Genomic DNA, 21,853 nt, shown 5'->3' with positions numbered 1-21,853 from the left:
TTACATCCAGATTACCAAAAAGCATCAAATGGGAACTCTCTGCCATGGTTAGATGCAAAGACCAGCTGCAATTTCACCACCATACAACCTGAAGTAGAACCAAAGCTGTATTTCCCCGAAACATAGGCATCAGAGCAAAACTATTACACTGAATCTAAGCTGTGTAATTTGACCAAAAGTCATACAGGATGATGGGGGAGTAGGACGGGGATGGCAACCCATTGAATATGGTAGGTGGCGTAAGAAACTGTTAAAAATAAAACAGATGTTTTCTGAAATCTTTGAGATTGAATGTGAAGATGTCTCTCCTTATGTAAAAGATTAAAGAAAACTAAAGATGTTTGTATTTCAAACCTTTTCCCAAACATAGCAGCACAACCAGTACCAGATTAAGCAGCAGAAATCACCAACTTGGCACAGAAGCATAGATAAAAGATGCAGTACAGATCAGCTATTTGCCAACTTTGTCAATCTAACCCCAATTTACTATGAGCTGTGATAATTTTTAAACAATTTTACATTATATATGTATCATTATCTTGTACCTTTATTTCTGAGAAGAGCACATGGGATTTCCTAGGAAACAAACAAGCAATGAAACAATTTAAACATATTTATCTAGAAAACACTTGGTCACATGAAAGAAGAAGCAGATTCAGTTTCCATGTATATAACACATCTGTATATAAAAGTGAAATAAAAACTGGAAAAACAATCCTCAAATCTTTTAACACAATATTTGTTCCTTAAAGATTCAATACCATTTTTTTTAAAATGTAGTTTTGTATTCTCCACTTAATTCAGCAGAATTAAGTGTCAGTGTAAACTGAGAGAATCAGGCTTGTCCCAAGAAATCAGAAATCTGTGTAATGGAAACAAGTAGAGCTCTCCCAAAGAATACTGATAGGAGTGCATAATTTGTGCTTTGATCAACTGTCCCAAAAACGCAAGTCTGACAGAAGAAAGGAAGAAGCCTAATGTTATGATCTATAAAGTTATACCTAAAGATTTCAACACGAAAATAAAATGTGATGGATTAAAATAATGTTGACATTTGAACCATTCACCACAACTTTATATTCTGTCATTTCTGAGCATCATATTTTTCATAATGGATTTAAATTATCACTGTAGTTTAACTCTTTTTAAAGAAGTATCTTTCTGGTGTGTGAGAAACTTCATAAACTAAACCCAAAACCTCACTAAATTATTTCAAGATTGAAAATGCAATCTAATCCTTCTACCCCATAACTACCTTCAGCAAACTTCTAGAAGAAAATGGTTCTAGCAAACACTCAGTCATTTCTATGCACCTACAGACTTATATATTCAGAAGCCACCTCTACTTGCAGATGATATATAACAGGTCAGAAAAGACAAAGCTTATGTGATAGTAGCCAAAACTTTCAAAGCTATGATTACAGAAAGTAGCATGGCTTAAAAATATAATAATTACTAAATAACAATAGCTGAGGACCTGCAGAATCACTATATAAATGTACAAAGAAAAGGAATCAGTAACAACGTAGTCTCTACTAAAATGTCACAAGGAGACTACAAGCTATTACTGTCAAGTTTTAATTAGGCTGCCCTTCTTCTCTCAGTTTACTCCTGCAACATTCCCAATTCCTTATGCTACAAAAATACTCCAGAATGTAAGATTTTGCAGAATGTTTACACTAATAGAACTCTGTTCAAACTCTGCCAAAATACTTTAAAACTTGCCTTCATAGTAAAAAGCATGTTACCACCTCATGGTATAAACTAGATACCATCTATCAGTTATTATACAACATAGGTTCTTTATGCTTCTTCAGTTTCTCTCTCTCTACAGCTTTAAAAAGCAGCAAAGATTACCTGTTTCTGTGGTTACACACTCACCTTTTTTTTGAAGCCACATCTACAATAAATATTTGATGTGTGAGAACATGGTCTACAGTCTCCTTCATGGCAAAGGCTTTCACATGTATGAATGAACTCTAGCAAAATGAAAATACAAATATTAAGAATAAAAAAAATCTATGGCCTGTAACATCATATTTATTAGGAGCATCACAGGGTATGCACAGCTGGGTTTTATTTCCTTATTTTAAAGCATTATTATGCACACACAGCCAGACTGCAGGCTCTACAGTGTTTTTTATACTAATTTTGATTAAAACTCAAAATCACTAATAAAATATGAATTTATTAAAATTAAATACTTGAAGACAAATTTTTGTTTTGTTTTCAAAACTGTTGATATCAAAAGGGTTAATCTAAGAACAAAGACTTCATCTGTGTACTTTTAACACCATGCCCTGCTTCCAGAGCAAGGCCTGAGAGCAGATAGAGACTAGGGGAGTAAATACATCTGGCATAGGAATGCAACCACAGCCAAAATAAGACCATAAAAAGACTAAGCCAGGAAGAGAGTATTACAGTATTGGGCAATAACGGTATGAGATTTCTGCAAATTGTAAAGCATATGTATGTAATTTAAGTATACAAGGAACGTGGTTGCAGAGAATCAGAATGCGCAATTCTAGGTGAAGCTATCCCACCTGCAGCTGGTACCGCAATAAAGGATGCCTGCTTCTTAATGCTGCACTGGTATTCAGGAGTTCTATTCGCCTGTCTTCAGGTGACGCTATGAGACACTTTGAATACTCTGATACAGAAAATTTCTAATTACCATAGCTACCACAAGAAAGAGGTTTGCCACATGTTTTTCCACACGATGGGATAGGATCTGTGCAAATTTTACGCTCAACACATCCTAGTTCCAGTAACTTGCTGAGAGGAGTCTGACCACAGGGACAACGATACACAACTTGTGGAAGTCGTGGACAGAGCTGGCAAGGCTGAGGATGGCATACTTGCTTACAGTTGTGCCTCCCACAATTTAATTTCCTGGGAAAGAAAATAATCAAAGAAACAAAATAGAAAACAAGAAAAAAATTAAAAGGGGAATTATCTAAGAGTATCACAAAAAGTCATTGTGAACAGAATGACCTTCATCTTTTTAAAAGTGTTCATCATAGAGATCTTACTTGCCACATATATTCTGACATGAGAAACTCCCAAAACTGTCAGAGAATTCTTCCTTTGATCCACACAACACTTCTTTAAAGTTGCTTCCACAATAACACACTGAAAGAAAGCAATATTCCACAGAAAACAATATAAGAGAATATCAGTGACAAAATATCTCCAGGAAATGTAAAAAGGTAAAAAGTGAAAATCTGTTACAGTGAATTTTTAGAAGGATAAAGAAGTTGCTCCTCTTTAGATTTATTTCATCAATGAAAGATTTTTGCCCTACAGAAGTTGGAATTCCAGCATTATTTGTTTTGATAAAGTGGTACTATGTGCACAAAAAGTTTATTTATTAAAGCAGTACACATAACAAGTCAATTATTACCTTAAAAAATGAGAAAATTAATTTGCAATTTTATTTATATAAATAACTTTATAGAACAGTATAAACTGTTCTATAAAGTTATTTATATACTGGCATATATACTCAGTCAATTTAATTTCCATTCAAGGTTTAGAAAATCTTAACAGAAATCATGAGAAGCTTGTTGAATTGTACTTTCCTGTGCCACTGGAGTCTGTAGCGGGGCAAGGATAGGGTGGATTCAATCTGCACAGAGAGCCTCAGCCAATGTCATTCAGCACTAAATGCAGATGTATCATTAGCCAGAGAGCTGGATTGGGGCTAAGACCTAACGAATCACATGTTTAACTGGAGCTCCTATAAAAGGAGCTGGAGGAATAAACTCGAGACTGTCACAAGAGCTCTGGAGTATGGATCTCTGACCCACACCCCCCATTCATGTTACACTTTCCTATACTTTCTTCCATTTTTCTTTAATTTACTGTCTAATTAATTATTATAGTAAAAAAAATCAGTAGGATCAGAGGATAATTCACATAAGAAAGGATTAGTTAGGCCAAGCCCTTACCTAAAGCACAGTCAGCAATAAGATCAGACCCAGACCACATTACTCAAGTACTTATTCAGTTGGTCTTAAAAAATCCCAAGAAAAGAAGTTTCCCTTACAGCTAAGTTACAAGGAATTTAAGCTCATTGTCTCTCATTCGTCACACATGCATAACCACATCTGTCTTCTTAAATTACTTATTAGCTACTGAAAGGCCACTACTCAGCCCTCTCAAGATAAGGAAGTCCAGTATCACCAGCCTGTTCTAATAAGCCAAATGCTCAAACAGCCTAATCATCATGGCAGGATTGCAGCAATACATTTTGGTTGTGTTAAGTAAAAACTGGCATTTGCCTCTTGGTACTGAACTTCTCCACCCTCTTGTTCTCATTGTATAGAGTAAAGCATTTCAGTACTTACCTTGTTGTACTGTTAACTGGCAAGGTGAACATTTTCCTGCATGGCACACTTGAGTACAGCTGTGCTTTCCACAGTTTAAAGTATTTCCACATACATTAGAACAATGAATTTTTGTTGACTGACCACAGCGAACTGAATGACTGTAGAGAAATAACATCATACCCTGTCAGCTACTGGACATCTACACAGTATTTAATAAAAAGGGAAATACATTTTCAGAAAAATGCCAAAATCTTCAAAAGGCAGCATAATATATTAATGAAAGCTTTTAGGAAATAACACCCCTAGTTTTGACCCTGTGTCCCCTCTTCCACCTTACCTGTAACAGTAGTTAGTCTACAGAATTTTTCCTGAGGAAAATGGGGGAAAACAACCCAAGGTGACACTAAAATTTGAACTAATGCATGAACTCATGTATGCATTGTCAGACAATACAAACATCTTTCTGAAGACTTAGAACAATCCTAAACCCATTGAACACAATGAAGATAGGGATATGGGCCTTAACAGTGGGTCAGATGTCTAAGAAAACAACTGAGTTTTTAATAAATTGTAAAAAAATGCAATAAAATAAATTCTTCCATTTTTTCAACTCTAGATGGCTCATATAATGGCTGTAAAACATGTACTTGGAATAGTAATTTTAAAACATCCTTAAGTTGGTAATGTCGTGCCACACATCCTGGATGCTTATACAGTACATATGAAATGCTGTTCTGAAGCAGGTTTTAAGCATCAAATATTCTATTACAAAAAAAAAAAAAATCAGCAACCTGGTGAAGTAATCTGACATCTGGAAAAAAATAAAATAAAGTTGTTGCATCTATTAAACCTTTAAATTAAATAAGAAGTCAAAAAAACAACAAGAAACAAACAAAACAAAACAACAAGAAAACAGAAAACCCTAAACAATAAAAGGAGGTAATATTACTATGAAGATAAAATTCAGTAATCTACAAGCAACCCATTTTTCTGCTGAAGACAAACTGCTTTTATCTACAAATACTGCCACAGAAATTGCAGTATCTTCATCTGAAAAATTAAGATTGTGTAGTATTAGAGTAAAACTGATTAGTAATTGCAAAAAACTGAGAAATCTTTTTTTCAGAGCAAGAATGTAACACTGAAAACAGTTTATACTTTTTTTGGTGCTGTAAACAAGCTCAGGCAATTTTATTACACAGAATCAGTTCTACATAAGTAGAAAAAGGGACTCTAAAGACTCAGGCCAACTAATTATGAGCAATCACGTATAGTATAGGCAGTACCGTATTACTACTGGCAATGACACTATATGCACCAAACATGCAAGGAAAAGATAGCTTTCAAGTCTAAAATACACTATAGACTTCTCTGTACAGTTTCTGAGAAAAGCATATTATTTTTGAAATTACTATTTCTGAAATTAAGTAATTTAAAATCTCATTTCATTCAGATAGAAAAAATGTGAACCTTTTTCTATTAAATTCTCAAGAAAAAATGTGAACCTTTTTCTATTAAATTCTCAGAGTATTCTAGCAAATGAATAAATACTAGTACAGGATTTCAAAATCAAATCAACTTATAGACTGATTGAACAATTCAGCTATTTATCATAAATAAACAACAACAACAATTCAGCTATTTATCATAAATTGACAAGTATTTTTGTTATTTTTACTTCCTTGAAAAATTAAAACTACATTTTTTCAAAATATAAAATTCTCCAAATAATTTTAACCACAAATTCAAGTTACAGCTCAGAATAAACTTTGTTCAGCATATTTTTAATAAACTATAAGAAAGAAAAAAATTAGTATATAAAGTTTTAAACTGTTCTTTTGTTTGTTTATAATAACTAAACTTTTGTTTGCATAGTAGAAGCATTCTTACCTTGTTTGTCCACATTCACATGTTTTTGTCACAAAGGCTGGGCATGAAGGACACGGTCCTGGGTGGCACAGACTTAGAAGCAAGTCAAAAAAGTGAAATTAACTTTAGCTTTATCACACTCCCAGAGACACAATCCACCACGACCCAATGTCAGTGCATTATCAGAACATTATACAGGGCTCCTACACTCAGTCCTGCAGGGTGTGAAAGCAGTCTTAACACAAGAAAAAAAAAATTATTATTACAATTGCATCAAAGACCACTAATGTTGAAGGAAAAACTGTATTCCTGTTGCTGTATCAACAGTACAACTAACAAATCAATTCTGCTAATGACACATTTGATATTCTGCATTTCACCAACAAACATGCATCAATTCAACTGTGTTTATTACTGATAACACCCAAAACAATCATCTTATGTCCAAACCACTATCATATTTATTTCTTTGGTGATCTTAAACACAATAGAAATAAAAACTTCTCTAATAATTTCTTCTTTTGAGCTAGTGGTTTTATCTTTGAACTCAGCACTTCTAGTGCCAGCAGTAAGAGGTGTTGCTCCTCTTCCTGTAAGGTAACACATGAGAGACACAGCAAGTCTGCCTCAGTTTTTTTCTTACTTCAAGGGCAATTTCCTGTGAGTGTCACCAATTCCAGTCCTTTACATATCAGATCTTGCCTCCTTCTTCAAGAAACACTAGATGTTCCTTATCTGCGTAAGACCATAGTTGGGTACAGACAAGCCCAAGTTTGTGAAATTATACTTAACTATCTTGTCTGCACTCTTCCTTAGCCAGCTCCCAGTTCCCTTCATTCATGCAAGAACAGCAGCTCTCATTTGGAGCAATTATTACTGGCCAGGACTGATCAACACAGACATTCTAGCCAAAAGAAAAAACTCAGAAACATCATAAAACCCCATGAACACAGACTACCCAGCTACATGGTAACTAATAAATTCCTCAAGGACAGTAACTATACAAGTACTAATTAATACACCAGTTACTACAGTCATACACAATATAGTCAAGTCATGCCTCCAGTTTGTCAACAGTGGGCTGGCTTCCTTTCTTCCTCTACCACTCCTCCTAGTTGACAATAAGGCCTAATCTATCACTTAACCTATGCCAGCTCTAACAGTAAAGCCAAGCAATTACACAATAAACCAACTCAAAACAATGAAAAATCCCCCATCACATAAAGCAAATCAAAAAAACAAACCACCAAAACCGCTATAAATGGCCCTCTGTCTTTTGATAGGTCAGTTTTATGACACAGTAAAGAGTTGAAAAAGCACCAGAGCAGGCACAAGGAAACAGAGAAAAAAAGGAAAAACTGGATGGATACACAACAAAGTAGAAAGAAAGCTAAACCACTGAATTAATTAAAACTGTATTGTGAACTTCAGACAATGAGAATTAAATGCATTCTGCAACATACAAGAAAACCTATCTTACATGAAAACCTCTTGTAAAAGGACTGCACCATATGTTGCACTGTCTTGACTTCAATTCTCACAGACCCATGTAGGATTCTAAAGGCTGGATGCCAACTTATGAACTTAGGAATCAGATTAAAGTAAATATAAATTAAAAAAACTATGATCTAGGTCATAACTTGGAAAAGTGAGAAGGCACATCATCTTCAGAAGTCTTGTCACGTTAAGTTTTTTACCTCGCATATTACTTCACTCAACACTCTCATACACAAGCAATGCTAAGATTTCTTCCATAACCCCACTCCTGGCACACTTTCTGATGATACTGTATCACGTAACAGCAATTTATATTGATCACAAATATTTTAAAGTTGTAAATACCAGTAATAATAGATGGCAGTCTTATAGCAAGACTCCTTTTGTTAGAACAGTATCAGACAATTAATTGTCAGACATCTCAAAGTTTTGACAATATATGTTTCTGAGACAGTTTTCTGACCTTTTGTTAATAAGAACAGAAAAATTCTAGTAATGAAAAAACTAATGCTTTGAAATCAAACTTCTGATTTTGAAATAAGTATTCCTTATGCATCCCTACAGATACCATGTCTCTGGTACAATTTAGTTTAGACAGAAGCTACAGTATGACTACAGTTCTAGGACATACTTGATCCATACAACAACAATTAAGATTGAAATTCAAATATCATTCAGCACAGATACATGCACAGAAAGTGCATGAAATGCTCCTTAGATGATAAAGATGGGTCATACCTTTAGAGTTTTAGTCCTCGTTTAGGGAATTAAGAAAAAACTAAGTTAAATGACTTGACAATTTTGCAAACTGAACTCAAAAAGGCTGAAGACTTCAGTATTGACTTCTGTTTGGGAATGCAGAGGTTTTCTTAACTGAACCTTCATTATCTATCATTAGCATGGAGGATTATTTTGCAATTTACTGCTGCTGCTCTAGAGAACTCGCATACAAGAAAAGTTGTGAAGGTAGATACACCTAGACAGAGGAAAAAATAAACTTCCATTTGCAAGGGACTTCTACTGCTGTAGAAAAAATTACAGCACCAAAGAGCTATGAAGGAAGTCCAGCTAGTAAAATTTAAATCAATAGAGAGATGTGAGAAATGGATTTGTAGAGAGTTCTCAGGGCCTGACAGAAGACCCACACAGTATGCATCTGTATGCAAACTTTGAGATAAGAAATGCTGACTTAAAAATGCCATAGAACAGGACAGATATTCTTGAGAGAGAAATGGAGCTAGAAAAGAAAAGTTTCAAATGATGGCCTTGCAAATAAGACTAGATACTTTGGAGAAATAGAACTATGAAAGATGCCTTGTACTAGGACCCACAAGGGGTAGTTTTAGATTATTTGCTTTAAGGCATCTACAGCATAGTGTGACAAAAAGCTGATAGGCCAAGAAATGCTTATAGTGTACTGTAATTAGGAAATAGTTGGCTTCTGATTGTGATGGCGTGAATTGTCTGTATTGTCTCACCTTTCTCATGAAACTGAAAATGGCATAAAAGTTTTTAAAATGCCTCTCAGTTGCCCTATCTCTGGGTCAGAAAAAGTGTACTATCTGACAGAGAGAAAATTTCATTTTCAAATGCTTTTTCAAAATGTTTTTCAAATGCTCTCAAGGCCTGCATAGTTTCAGCTGGCAGGGAGAACTTCAGAGTCTTAAAAGAAGTTTTGCTTTGTTAAAAGTTTATTATCAGGAACATTTTATTAAAGGTTAAGCTAGATGTTTCTCTGATGTAGAACCTAATGCTGTAAAATAAATTTCAGTGTTTTTAAATTAAAAATGTGAAGAGAACTCACCTTGAGAAGTGTTATGCAGGCCACAGCACAACACTAGCAAAAGGTCTGCAAAGCATTCCCCTTTCAAACAGCTGCTTACCTGTTCCTCAGCTCTGCTGTTTATATAAATAGTTACCATTTCAATAAATCTGAGTAAATATTAGATTTATTACTATACCACTTGATGTGCTCAGGCCTGAGCAGCAGGCCTAAACCAGAGTTGACTTACCAGATGGATCCCAAGCAATCACACTACTGTCTACTGACACCATCAGTATTATTTAGCTAAAAATAGATGACCAAGAGCTTATAACCACTCTTTAACACCAAACCACCTGCTTGTAGGGTATTTTAGGGGAAAACTCTCCCAGCCAAGGCATGGGCTCTGGCTAAGCCCTGGTCCTGTCTGGTCAGCAAGTGTGCCATCAGATTCAGATGTTTCTGTGCTAAAAATATAATCAAGTCACTTCAACTTGCTTATTTGGGCCTATAAAAGCTGGGACCCACTTTTGGGCAAATTTGGAGACCTCACCTACAGGTGGACTTAACATGTAGGATTTTCCTAATTGCTGGGAAGGGTTCTCCCAGTCCTCACTGTGAAATAGAGCTCCCCAGTGACTGTGGACTCTGGATGATGGTAAAGTATTTAGGCAATTGATGATGCATCTACCTTTCTCAATCACTATCCTTTCTCTCATATAGTAATGACTAGGTGCACGACCTTGCTTATTTTTGCTTATTGCTACAGCCAAGCATGTAATTTTATTGAATGTATAATTTTACTTTTGTATTATCTTAATATTCATTACAAAATAAGACCATTCTTTGGTGTCTGTGTCCTTTAAATCGCCCCTGTCAATTGGCGGTGTAAATTACCTTTACTTATTTTCACCAAAATGGAATGTGGTGTTGAAATGGAAAAACAAAACAGCTTTTAGAATATCTGCAAACAGAATCACAATTCTGATTCAAACCTTATCACCATATGGAAACATATGGGAGGAGGGGAAAATGGCACACAGCAAATCCACAATCCAAAATAATAAAATCTTGCACAAAAAAGTTCTGAGATCATCTAAACTTAACCAAGAATCATGAAATAGATTCCTGCCCCAGACAGCAACATCTGTCCTTGAGCACTCTCTTGAAGAAAATCTCTGCCCAGACATACATCATGATCCAGACTTACCATCTGCATTCAAATAATAGAGCCCTGCATCTCTTAACTCCACCACTGATTCAGCAAGAAGGAACGAAGTTCCTACTTGCTTTTTGATACAGCAGATGATGGCTGCCTGTGTCCTCACCGAAGATGTCTACAACTATTGTAGACATCCTGTTCATGCTCTCATATGAACTCAGTTTAGACACACCAACACAAAAGCTTTCAGGCTTTCAATTTTTTTCAGGCTTCAGCTGAACTATAAACCTCTATAGGTTTTAAATCTCTAACCATATCCTCGAGTCAAAAAATAAGCAAATACAGTCTTCAGAAATTTTCTCTAAGTATTTTCAGTGTTTATGTAATAAACATACAATTTTCATATATATGTATAAACTTATATATGTTTAGATATATGTTTAGATATATGTGAAAAAATGCATATTTTATTATTGGCTTTTCGCAAATATTACAATGAATATTATATGTGCAATGTTAGAAAGTTATGCTGTATTAATTCTCTTAAGTAGTGTGTTAAATATAGTTTTAGGTTACAACATAATGTTAAAATAGAAACTCTGCGATGTAGGACTTTTTTACTAGCTCAAGCAAGAGATGAGATAATCAAGAAACTCTTCACACAGAGATGGCAGCGAAAAGGGTCCATAAAGAGTTACTGCCTCCTTATCAGAAAAGACAAACATTCTTCCACCTTCTCTCCATCTTTATGGAACCACCAGGATTAAGGGGAAGAAGTTGACAAAATCCAGAAAAGTTCTTAATTTGCAAGGAATTTATGCATCATGTATGAGATATACGTGAATATGCAACAGGCAATTGCTTTTAAGGTTACTCCTTTGTTCACAAGGTATGCTTTTCGTGACTTAGCACCTGAGAGCATCCGGACATCCATAATTCTTTGCTTTTAATTGTCTTGTAATTGTCCTAACTCTAAACTTAATTACTCTAATTGTATTACTATTTTTATAGCCATTTTATTATTAAACTTTTAAATTTTTTTAAAACCAAGTGATTTGCGTTTTTCACATATATGTATATAATATATGTGTTTTTATATATGTTTCTATAATAACATTTTTATAATAAACATTTACTTACATGTTGCAAAGATGTGGACAGTCCAAACACTGCCTCTTCTTTCCACAAAGTTCACCACAGCTATGTGGAATTTCATTTCTGTTCCATTCAGGATTGTGCACCTTACCTAAACCATATCAAAGACAAAAAGGTATTTATTGCTTTGAATACCAGACTGCATTTGTGAAAAACAGCATACCAAAGAGAAAAAGTGGTACTTTAAATACTAGCAGGTAGTCTTCTTCGACAAAAAAAATTACACAAATGTTTATGTTACTCTGTAATGATACCTACTCAGCTTCTTTAAAAGAATATACCATTGGAATAATAAGTTCCAGACTATTCTTTCCTTCTGTACTCTCCATCAGCAGACATGCAGGTAACTGATACATTAAATGAAACTGATAAAATACATGAAAACTAAAAGCCCGTGCAGTTGGTCAGGCTGCACTGTAGGTAAGAAAACTGAAGGGTGAAACTCCCTTGCTGTCTTAATGCAGCAGGGAGGGGAAAAAAAAAATGGAACAAAGTAAAAAGATACCAATCACATAAAGTAAAATCTACCTGGTATAGTGATTTGGAATACAGAATTAAATGAGTGGGCAAATTATGAAAGTCACTTCTATAAAAATAATCAGACTCTACATTAATCAAAATATTAAAGGTTGATGAATTTTGATTAATGAAGTCTTAAACAAGAAGTATGTTAGCTTCAAGTATTCTGTATTTCAGATAAGCACTAAAGCATATTTTCATTTATCTGAGATATTATAATCAAATCTCATAGCTCTAAGTGCATGATATGGTCATCAGGGTTAATTGCCATCATTAACACTCTCTTGGCTTTCTGCAAGAGAGGAATTAAATTAACAGTGCAGCAACTGAGCCAATGTTGTAATTTTGAGTTGTGACAATCAAAAACAGCAAGAAAATGTATTTTTGGTGACACAGTCACAAAATTTAATTTTTTAAATATACCTCTGTATATTCTACAGTAATAAGTTAGAAAAATATGAATAAACATTACAGATAGTATTTATTCACCTGAGTTTCACCTAAACTAATTGAATGCCCAGGAAAGTCCCAAAAATCTGAAGCTTCAGAAGAAAAATAAGAGAGGAAGTTCCTCATGGGTGAAAGCATGGGGAAAAAAAATCACACTTAACCACACTCAGCACATAGTTAGTACTTTGCATCAAATACAAGATAGCTTTGTGTAAGTGACTGATGGTGTTCAAATTATATATCATTAATGTAAAATTATCTACAAAAGACTGAACTCTTCTGTTACTACATGGTGCTCTGCAAATAATAATTCTGCAGACAATTTAAGGTACTTACTGTAGATCTCCTAAACCATAAAACATCTTTAGGCTGAGGAGAATTTCTTCCCTATTTAACAGAAAGATGTCCTGTCTTTTGAAAAGGTCTAATTTTCATTTGGTCTAATTTTCATTCATGGTCAGTTCATTCTGACTGCATTATTATCTCTAATAACTGAATTATTATCCCTACATTCATAAGATTTCACACATTGTTGTACAAAAATTCTGCCTTAACTGCATTTCACTGTTTCTAACTGATTCACTGACACATTTAGATAAAAAGATAAAATTCTCTTATTTTAGCAAATCTTGCCTCTTCAGAGCAAGTTTACTGACACAGTTTCTGTCTCAACTTCAGAACACTGTGTTTTCTAGGAAGTGAGGTCAAAGTTTCCAGTGACTCTGATTTAAGGAAAGAAAGCTATGTGAAAACAATACAGATCACAGAAGTATAGATTCTAAACAAAACTTACTCACATCTATGCAATTGAGTAACATTATAAATTTATCCTTTTTGTTTTATATTTATGGCTTGGTGAGTGCTGTACTCAGGCCATTTACCTTTTTAATTAAACACATACCTACACAGAGGTCTGAATATTTTTTTCCTATTTAAGCTCCATGTATCCCTGAACAACATAAATCACAAAATTGCTAAATCAATTTAAAGGTTTAGGTAGTTGTATCCTTGAGTTGTGTATTATTTTGGTCTTGCCACAAAGACATAAATATTTCATTCCTTCTACAGAAGAAAAGCTCACAAGATACCAGCCAAAATCTATCATTACTCCATAAAAATCACTATTTCTACATAATGGTATGAAAATATTTACCACTTGGGACTTAGTCTTTTCTTTTCACTTTTCAAGCGGCATATGTATGATTCTCTGTGCAGCCACCTTCCAGTGTCAATAAATTTTTTTAAAAATTGAGTTTCAGGCATGTAAGCAAACAAGCACCAATACTGAAATTCATATTAAGAAAAGGGAATCAAAATGACGAAACTCTTGTTCTTTGCAAAAGCAAGTGAGAAACTCACCACAGAAACAAGTGTAAATTTTAGGAACTTGCACAGAAGCATTCTGACAAGCTGGACATCTCCAACCGCTATTGCCATCTGTAGGTAAAAAAAGAAAAAAAAAAAAAGATAAAAAGGATTTGAAGTAAATAAAAGACCTATTCCGCAAACCTAAAATAAGTTCTTCTACTTTGTTTTTAACACAGTTGCAAATAAATTATTTTTCCACTTACTCAGAAGTGGTGAGAAAACACATTAATAAGAATATATTTTATAAAGTATTGAAATCAACACAGCCATGGTATCCCATTTCAACAGGCTACAACTTTTTATTGAAGCAAAGCCAGATTTTAAACTCCCAGTTTTTCTATTATCATATGCCCTGTTATAAGACCTACAGCTAGAATATAGACAGTCTTCACCATATCTAAAGCAGAGATGAAAAAAAAGTGTTAAGAGAGGGAAATTGGTGAGGAATACATAATTACCTCACACAAATCACTACCTATACTTTCCTTTTCACTACCCTCTCATGAGTTTATGTGTTTTGTAGAAGACAAATTTAGTGTTGCCTCACATTCAGATAAAATCACTGTTACATAAACCAGAATAATCTAATTTATTCCTTTATATTATTCTTCAATTTATTATTTTAATAAATACTAGTTATCTTGCTTCTGTGTTTCAGGAGGGTACTTTAACAATAGAGGAAGAAGAGTAAAGTGGAAGAAAAGCAATGCTAATAAAGACTTTTCCCCAATTCAGTACATACCATGCCATTAAGAATATGAGTCTGAGAGCACTACCAAGCACAAAAGATGTCACAGACAAGAGACATATGTTTTTCTATCTATATATAGATATTAAATAGAAAAAAACTGATTAACACTTTCTGTCTCTCTTAATCAATTCACTGCTGGTAAACTAATAAACATGTGATTTAAGAACTATTCTTCACTATTAAGAAATCTGACCAAGATTCATGAAAATTTCATTTTATAAAAGCAGAAGGGATTGCAAACAGGAAACTGCCTATGACAACTGCAGTGCAACGAGAGGCACACCTTGGTTAACCTTCAACTGGGTTGAACAACTTATGTTATCCATCATAATGTATAATGGAAATTATTTTCACAAATTGAAATTATTCAAATTACAGACTGCCTTGAGAGTCTAGAAATGCAAACCTAATGCACGTCTGTTCTTTCCAATACTTCATGCCTATTCACATCCCTCTTTATCCCGGCTCATATTACTGTGCCAACAAGATTGCTGCAAATATCTGTACAATTACAGACTGAGCAGCTCTACAACAGTGACACAAGACACATACTCTCACATTCATGGTCAAGACCAAACTGCATTTCCTGACCAAGACTTTTTTTGTTTTGACTGCTAGAAACTGAAGGAACTCAGAAGAAGCAACTCAGAGAGAAGTGTAAGGAGGAAGGCAAAAACAGCATACAACTAAAAGGCATATTTTCTGACAAAACTGTAAGTACCTTATGTGGCTCCTCCTAAAGTCAGCAAACTAAAAACTAAAGGATTCCCTATGAGATTACAGTATAGTACAGTACATTATTCTTAATTATGGTATTAACAATTTCTTTCATTCTTATTCTATGTTATGTTTCAAAAGTTGTGAAGGTAAGTCTACCCTGAAAGCTTATGGAGGCTAGCAGAAGACCTCTCCTATCAACAACTCCCCTGGAGCTGGATGCCTAGTCCTCTACAAGAAAAGGTTTCTCCAGAGTATAGTAAAGGTCCCCAAAAAATAGGAACCTATTAAAAACAGTCTTGCAAGATATATTTCCTTTTTCATTGTCATTGATTATCTTTGGTCAAAGCACATTAATGTACATTCACTCACAAGGGACATGCATGGTTGCCTTTGTCCAAAATCAGGAGTAATAAAAGATATGTTCCAGGATTCAGGTGCAATTACAGTAGTATAGAATTATGGTAGGATGACTCCTGACATACACATTTGTAAGAAGTGGTCCTGTAAGCACCCCTTACAAATCCTAATTACTAAAGAAGGCGTGAATGAGAATGATCCTACAGAAAGAACATTCCACTTTCATTAATCTTCTCAAGAACAGAAGTGAAGTAGGCAGAACTCCATCCAAAGACATCAAAAGGACAGTCATCTAAGCAGAATCAAGACACCTCATTCCCTTTTACTGGAGATTGATTTATTAATTGCTATCCTCTCCTTCTTTGTGGGATAAAAAGATTCCTTACTTGAAACTATCTACCAACATTTTTGTTAACTTCTATTCTGATCACTGAAACTCAGAAGTTTAGAAGTGATGTGTTAGAGGCCAGCACTGGACTGGTACAGATCTCGTACACTTGGAAGTGGAGCCCAAGGGCAGAACAGAGGGAGACAGCTGTAATACCTCAAATTTCTCCAATCCATGCAGTCAAAATGAAGATACCAGTAAAAAAATCTCTACAAAGAAGGGACAAAATTCCTTAAATGTTTGTTCTACCAATGTAACAGCACAAGTTAAATACCACTTAAACATCAGTTTTTAAAAGAAGTAGAAGAAGGAAAGGGGCAAGTGACAACAATTTCCCCTTAATAAACAAAGCTCTTGTGTGTAGTGCAGGTATTTCTGTCAGATAGACCTTAGCTATGTGATATCTTATGGTCATATTCCTTCAAGACATGATTTAAAATGTTAGTAAAATGCTTGTTGCCTTACAGGAAAGAATTTTTACACTTGGCAAAGTGATGCCCAGCGGAGCTCCTCCTCCTGACTAGGGTATCTCTAAGATACAATAAAAATCCATTCTCTAGTTCTGAGTGCTACTGACAGTCTACATTGTAGAAATAAAGATGGGAAAAATATGTGTTAATGTCTTCACAAATTACTCGATCTGGAAGAATGGGTGTGGGGATCATTACAAACCTAATGATATGAGAAATGGTTATTAATGTCTTCACAAATTACTTTATCTGAAAGGACCAATCAGGTTCTGGAAGAATAGGTGTGGAGGTCATTACAAAGATCAAGCCACCCAAGTTTACTGCAGAGCCAAACACAGCTTGAATTTCTGAACTTTGGGGGGAAATGCACAGGTTTAATAGACTTATGGAAATTAGTTTCTCCATCAAGGATGGGCTTACAACTAGTTTTAATGGTCATACAGTGTGTGATGGGAGCAAGAGAGTATACACATCCAAGGGGGACTATTTAGTAGGCAGTTTGGGAAGTCTGTGCCTTCCTAGCACCTCAATCCAAGTGGGAAAGGAGGAGGGCAACATGCAGCTGTGAGTTTAGGATAAAAGGAGGCTGCATCCTACAAAAACTCAAGAGACCCCATGGGGGTATGGCATAGTGGACACTCTCCCTTCATTTGAATAAAGTGGCAGGACTCTGCCTCCTTTATGGACACTGGCTTTTCACAGCGTGATTTTCCACTCAGTAGGGAGTCAAGTGAAGCACCCACTGGCTCACTGCAGCTGTCCACTGTAAAGGGGCTTTGGCTGACCTTCAGAGGTGTTGAGTATGACTGCTAGAGGGTCTTGTGAATGGCAGGACTGGGAAGGTTCCTTAACACGTGACAGAGCAAGCAGACCAAGAAGAGAGCAATGCCTTGACTCCCCACAGATAATTAGGAGACTCTTTCATTTGCCTTGGCCAAACCAGCTGTCATTTTTCAGGTGACTGTCAAAACAATAGAAGGCAAAGAAGTTTCTGAGGGAAGACATCTTCAATATAGCCTGAGAAGAAGATACTGTAGAATGTGAGAAGACTTTTATTACAGTAACCTAGTTCTAGAACTGGTTTCTGGAACCTAGAAATCTAGACCTAGGCCAGTTCATTGCTTCTTCCCACTCAAATATGTAGAGCCATAAGAATGTTTTATCACACTGACATGGTAACTCAGAATACTTCCCTTTCCTTTTCAACTGCACCCACCTTTACATTGATGCCAATCTGACAGCCTGCTGTGGATCTCAAAATTCAGACAGTAACACCTGCATTACATTAGTGAGTTTGAAACAAGCAAAACATACATAAAATGTGCTAATAAGCACAAATTATAAAAGAGAGCTGTATGCTCCTTCTGTTTTTCACTTCCAAGAAGCGTTCTGTTGCATAGTGTCCCAGCATTTAATTAGCGTTGGTGTCCCAGGACACCCATCCTGGTAATGCTTTGCTTTCGTTAATACCAAAGCTTCCACTTGCTGAGCATTGTGCCTTGTCCCTGAGAGGAATAGCGGATTTCTCTTTACAAACAAGCTGTAGGTCTGCTGGTAGATAAAACTAGCACTTGAGAGATAAAAGAAACAATAGGAAGGATTCCATTGATTGATGAATGGAAAAAGATATTTGCTTTTACAAATAAGCTTTAAGTTTGCTGATAAATTAAATTAGACATTGAAAGATGAAAGAAACAATGGGGGAAAACCCTAAATTCCATAAGAATTAAAAATTAAAAGGGAGGGTTTTACATTAGAAGGAAATCTTCAATATCAGGCATATCAGGAAGTCTGTACCTCTCAAGTACCTCAGCTTATGGGGAAAGAGAGAAGGGAAATACAGCCAGGAAATTCGGATAAAAGAGGAGGCTGCGTTCTCCAAAAATTTGAGAGAACCCAGAGGAATGCCCCATGTCCCCTCCCTTTATTTGAATAAAGTAAAAGGACTCCTCTGTCTCCTTTTTGGACATAAACCTCTGATGTTTGTGGATTAATTTTCCTGACAAACTGGGGGTTTGGTCTGGGATTTTTCCACCGTCCAGGGCGGTGGGCAGTGGGCAGAGCTGAAGGTGCGCCTCACCCAGTTTGGGCGATCAGCTCCTCTTGGTGGCAGCTGGCTCCAGGCAATTCATTGGGTTGCCAAGACTGTCCAGGAGACAGACGAGTGGCAGACCAAGGGGTCCGTGAAAAGTCCATAGGGAAGGAACACTGAAAAATCTGACTGCTGAGTAATATGGGATCTTCAGGCAGCAAACCTGGGAGGGCACCCACTGAGGGTAACACAGGTGAAACAGGCACCCATGGAGGGTAGTACTGGTAAATCTGGGAAGGCACCCATTGAGGGTTGCAAGGGTAAAGCCAGGAAGGGGCCCTGGCAAAAGGGATGACGATCCCATCATACCCCCAGACAGTCCCTTGGGGAAAATGCTGAGGCCTTGGAACAGATTAAACATTCACCCAGAGGTAACTATGGAGATCACGGTAAAATACTGTTATTTTGTGTGACCAGAGTTTAAGTTGCCAAAGCAGCTTATATGGCCACCTTCTGGAACACATAGAATTTGTTTGTGTTGAATTTTGTGGAGGTATTTAGAGGAGAATTGGAAAGGATGGATTGAAAGGGAATGTGGATTGATACGGATTAGGCAAGCAATAGGAGAAATCTATGTGTTAAGAAAAAGGGGTGGAAGAGGAAAATGGTGAGGATTGAGATGCAGGTCCCCTGTATCCTCACCTCCCACAGCAAGGTGATCAGGGAAATGTGGCTCCAATAACCCCACCTGAGAATAATGATGGTGTGGGGGGACAGCAGCAGCATATCGTATCTCTCCCTAGAAGAGGACTCAATTTAGGACATCAAAAGCTCCCTGGACCCAAGAGACAGGGGTACACCAGATGCCACTCCACCAAGTTTCTTTGGGGGGTCAAGGGGAAGGGTTTAGGTTTGTAATTGTACCACATACTACCCAGGATATAAGAGGGTTTTAAAAAAGAATTACATCCATATTTGGATGATCCCATAGGGGCAGGGGGAAAAGATAGAGGAATATTTGGGAAATGCAGATTATACACGGAAGGACTGGGATTTCCTTCTGGGGATTTTGTTTGGGCAAGCTTTGCAGAAAATATTAAGGCAGTTTACTCCACCTTCTGGAGTTAGGTTGTGGCAGTATGTGGATGATTTGCTTTTATCAGGGGAATATGAAAAGGTGGTTGAGGAGGCTACCGTGAGGTTGCTTAACTTTCTTCTTTCTTGCTAAAAGAGGACTTAAGAGTGTCCGAAAAGAAGACACAGTTAGTGGAAAACAAAGTCAAATATGTGAGACACATATTCTGACTGGGGGGTTGATCCAGAAGAGTATGCCTGTAGGGGACTCTGATAGTTCTGAGCCTAATGATAGACAAGACAGTCAGCCTGATCACTGAGAAACACCTCAATGTTGAGGGGCAGGGTTCAGCCCAAGACTGTGAGCAATGCCTTAAGACCACCCTAAAAGGACAGGTAGTTACAAAAATCATAGCATACCGGATTAACTTTGATTACAAGAATGGCAACAAAAGGAGAAGCTACATGTATAATGGCACTTGATATAAAGTGTGTCAATCAGAAGGAAAAATAATTTGTCATGACCCCGGAGCGACATCTAAAGATCAGTGGTTAGCAGTGCGACCTAAGAAAGGGAATATGAAAACTTTTTACACATGTATTACATAAGAGGGCTGCTACATTAAAACCTAATATCCCCATCTGTGATCAGTGTAACCGTACAGTATAGATTGAGGAAAGGATGGAATCCACCTTTATGACACATGCTGAGGCTAGTCCGACATGCTACAATCCCAGCAAAATTAGAATAGAGGGGGAAAGACATACTGGGTAGGAGAGAATACAGAATACAGGAAAATAACTTCTCCTAATAAAGAACCTGTGTTATTTAATTTTCTAAAAGAAAATAACAATCTAATTTGATTACAATATAAGATTTTTTGTTTCACTAAAGATGGAAAATGTGCAGATCCTGAAAGTAGAATGAAATAAGTAACTCAAGAGTTAATGAAACAGGAGTCAGAAGTAAGAAAAAGAGATCAAACAGGAGAAGCTAAAAGAATTAAGTGAGCGATATGAGCAGTTAGAACAGCAATATAGCAGCTAGAGTTCAACCGATTCAAATAAAAAGCTCTTCGTAGATCTGATGCAAGAGATTGCTACAGAGTTAAAATGATCCAACTGTTGGATTTGTAGAAGGCTCAAATCAGCCAAGAAATGGCCATAGAAGGCTGAGGCCTTAACTCCAGAGCAACTTCTTAGGTAGAACTACACCAAAACATCTAAAACAATAGTATAGCATGAAGGGTGAGTTCTAGATTGTAAAATAATTAGAACAATTTGTATCAGTCGGAAAAGGAAAAGATACACACAAATGGTGGGTTATACCTCTTGTATATCTACCTTAACAGTAAATTCAAACAATAATACCAAGACCTGGCAGCCGAAGGTACCTGCTGGGTATTGGGGTAGAACCAAAGAAATAAATTGTGACTGGGATAACCAAATTAGGTTGTGCTAGTACAAGAGCTCTGGAGCTAACCCTTACCAATCCTTGGAGGCACTAAAAGATTACTAAGAAAATCCAGCAGTTGTCAAAGACCCTTGGAAAGCTGTGAGAATACCACGCTCCAGCACGGTGTGGATGAATGGAGGCAGAGGTCTCTCAAGTTTGCTCTTGGGGAAAGAGGTTTATTGGGGGTGCAGGAAGGTCCTGCCTCGTGCTCCCAGACGCAGCACGTGGCCGGGCCTGAGAGCGTGGGGGAGAGGAGAGACAAAAGGAGGGTTTAGGAGAGGGGAAGCCCCAGGAGGGGAGGAAGTTCCAGGAGGGGGGAAGAGGTTCCAAGAGGGCGCGTGGCCCCTCGAAGCCTCCTTATCAGGGGCTCCTAGGTGGGTTGGGATGAGGCATATCCAATGGGGTTACAGACACTGATGTTTTAGGGGGAGGGTACAGAGGTGTGGGACGAGCCTCTTTTGGAGGGTGGGATGGAACAGTCCATTTCACCCC

At 36.6% G+C, this 21,853-nt stretch overlaps 1 protein-coding gene across 1 annotated transcript in view; it reads right to left on the bottom strand.

Moving 5' to 3' along the window:
• Window positions 1-21,853, bottom strand: part of NFX1 (nuclear transcription factor, X-box binding 1) — a 95,286-nt gene that overhangs the window by 47,696 nt on the left and 25,737 nt on the right. Inside the window, exons 4-11 of the mRNA XM_021540509.2 lie at window positions 14,105-14,182; window positions 11,762-11,867; window positions 6,222-6,293; window positions 4,350-4,489; window positions 3,033-3,132; window positions 2,675-2,892; window positions 1,882-1,979; window positions 546-576 (exon numbers count right to left, since the gene is read on the bottom strand). Of these exons, the coding sequence (XP_021396184.2) occupies window positions 546-576; window positions 1,882-1,979; window positions 2,675-2,892; window positions 3,033-3,132; window positions 4,350-4,489; window positions 6,222-6,293; window positions 11,762-11,867; window positions 14,105-14,182 (843 nt within the window). The remainder of the gene's footprint in view (window positions 1-545; window positions 577-1,881; window positions 1,980-2,674; window positions 2,893-3,032; window positions 3,133-4,349; window positions 4,490-6,221; window positions 6,294-11,761; window positions 11,868-14,104; window positions 14,183-21,853) is intronic.

This window comes from Lonchura striata, chromosome 1 (genome assembly GCF_046129695.1).
Source record: "Lonchura striata isolate bLonStr1 chromosome 1, bLonStr1.mat, whole genome shotgun sequence".
Classification (NCBI taxonomy): Eukaryota; Metazoa; Chordata; class Aves; order Passeriformes; family Estrildidae; genus Lonchura; species Lonchura striata.
Note: the sequence above shows the minus strand (reverse complement) of the source record. Positions and strands in the feature narration are given on the sequence as shown.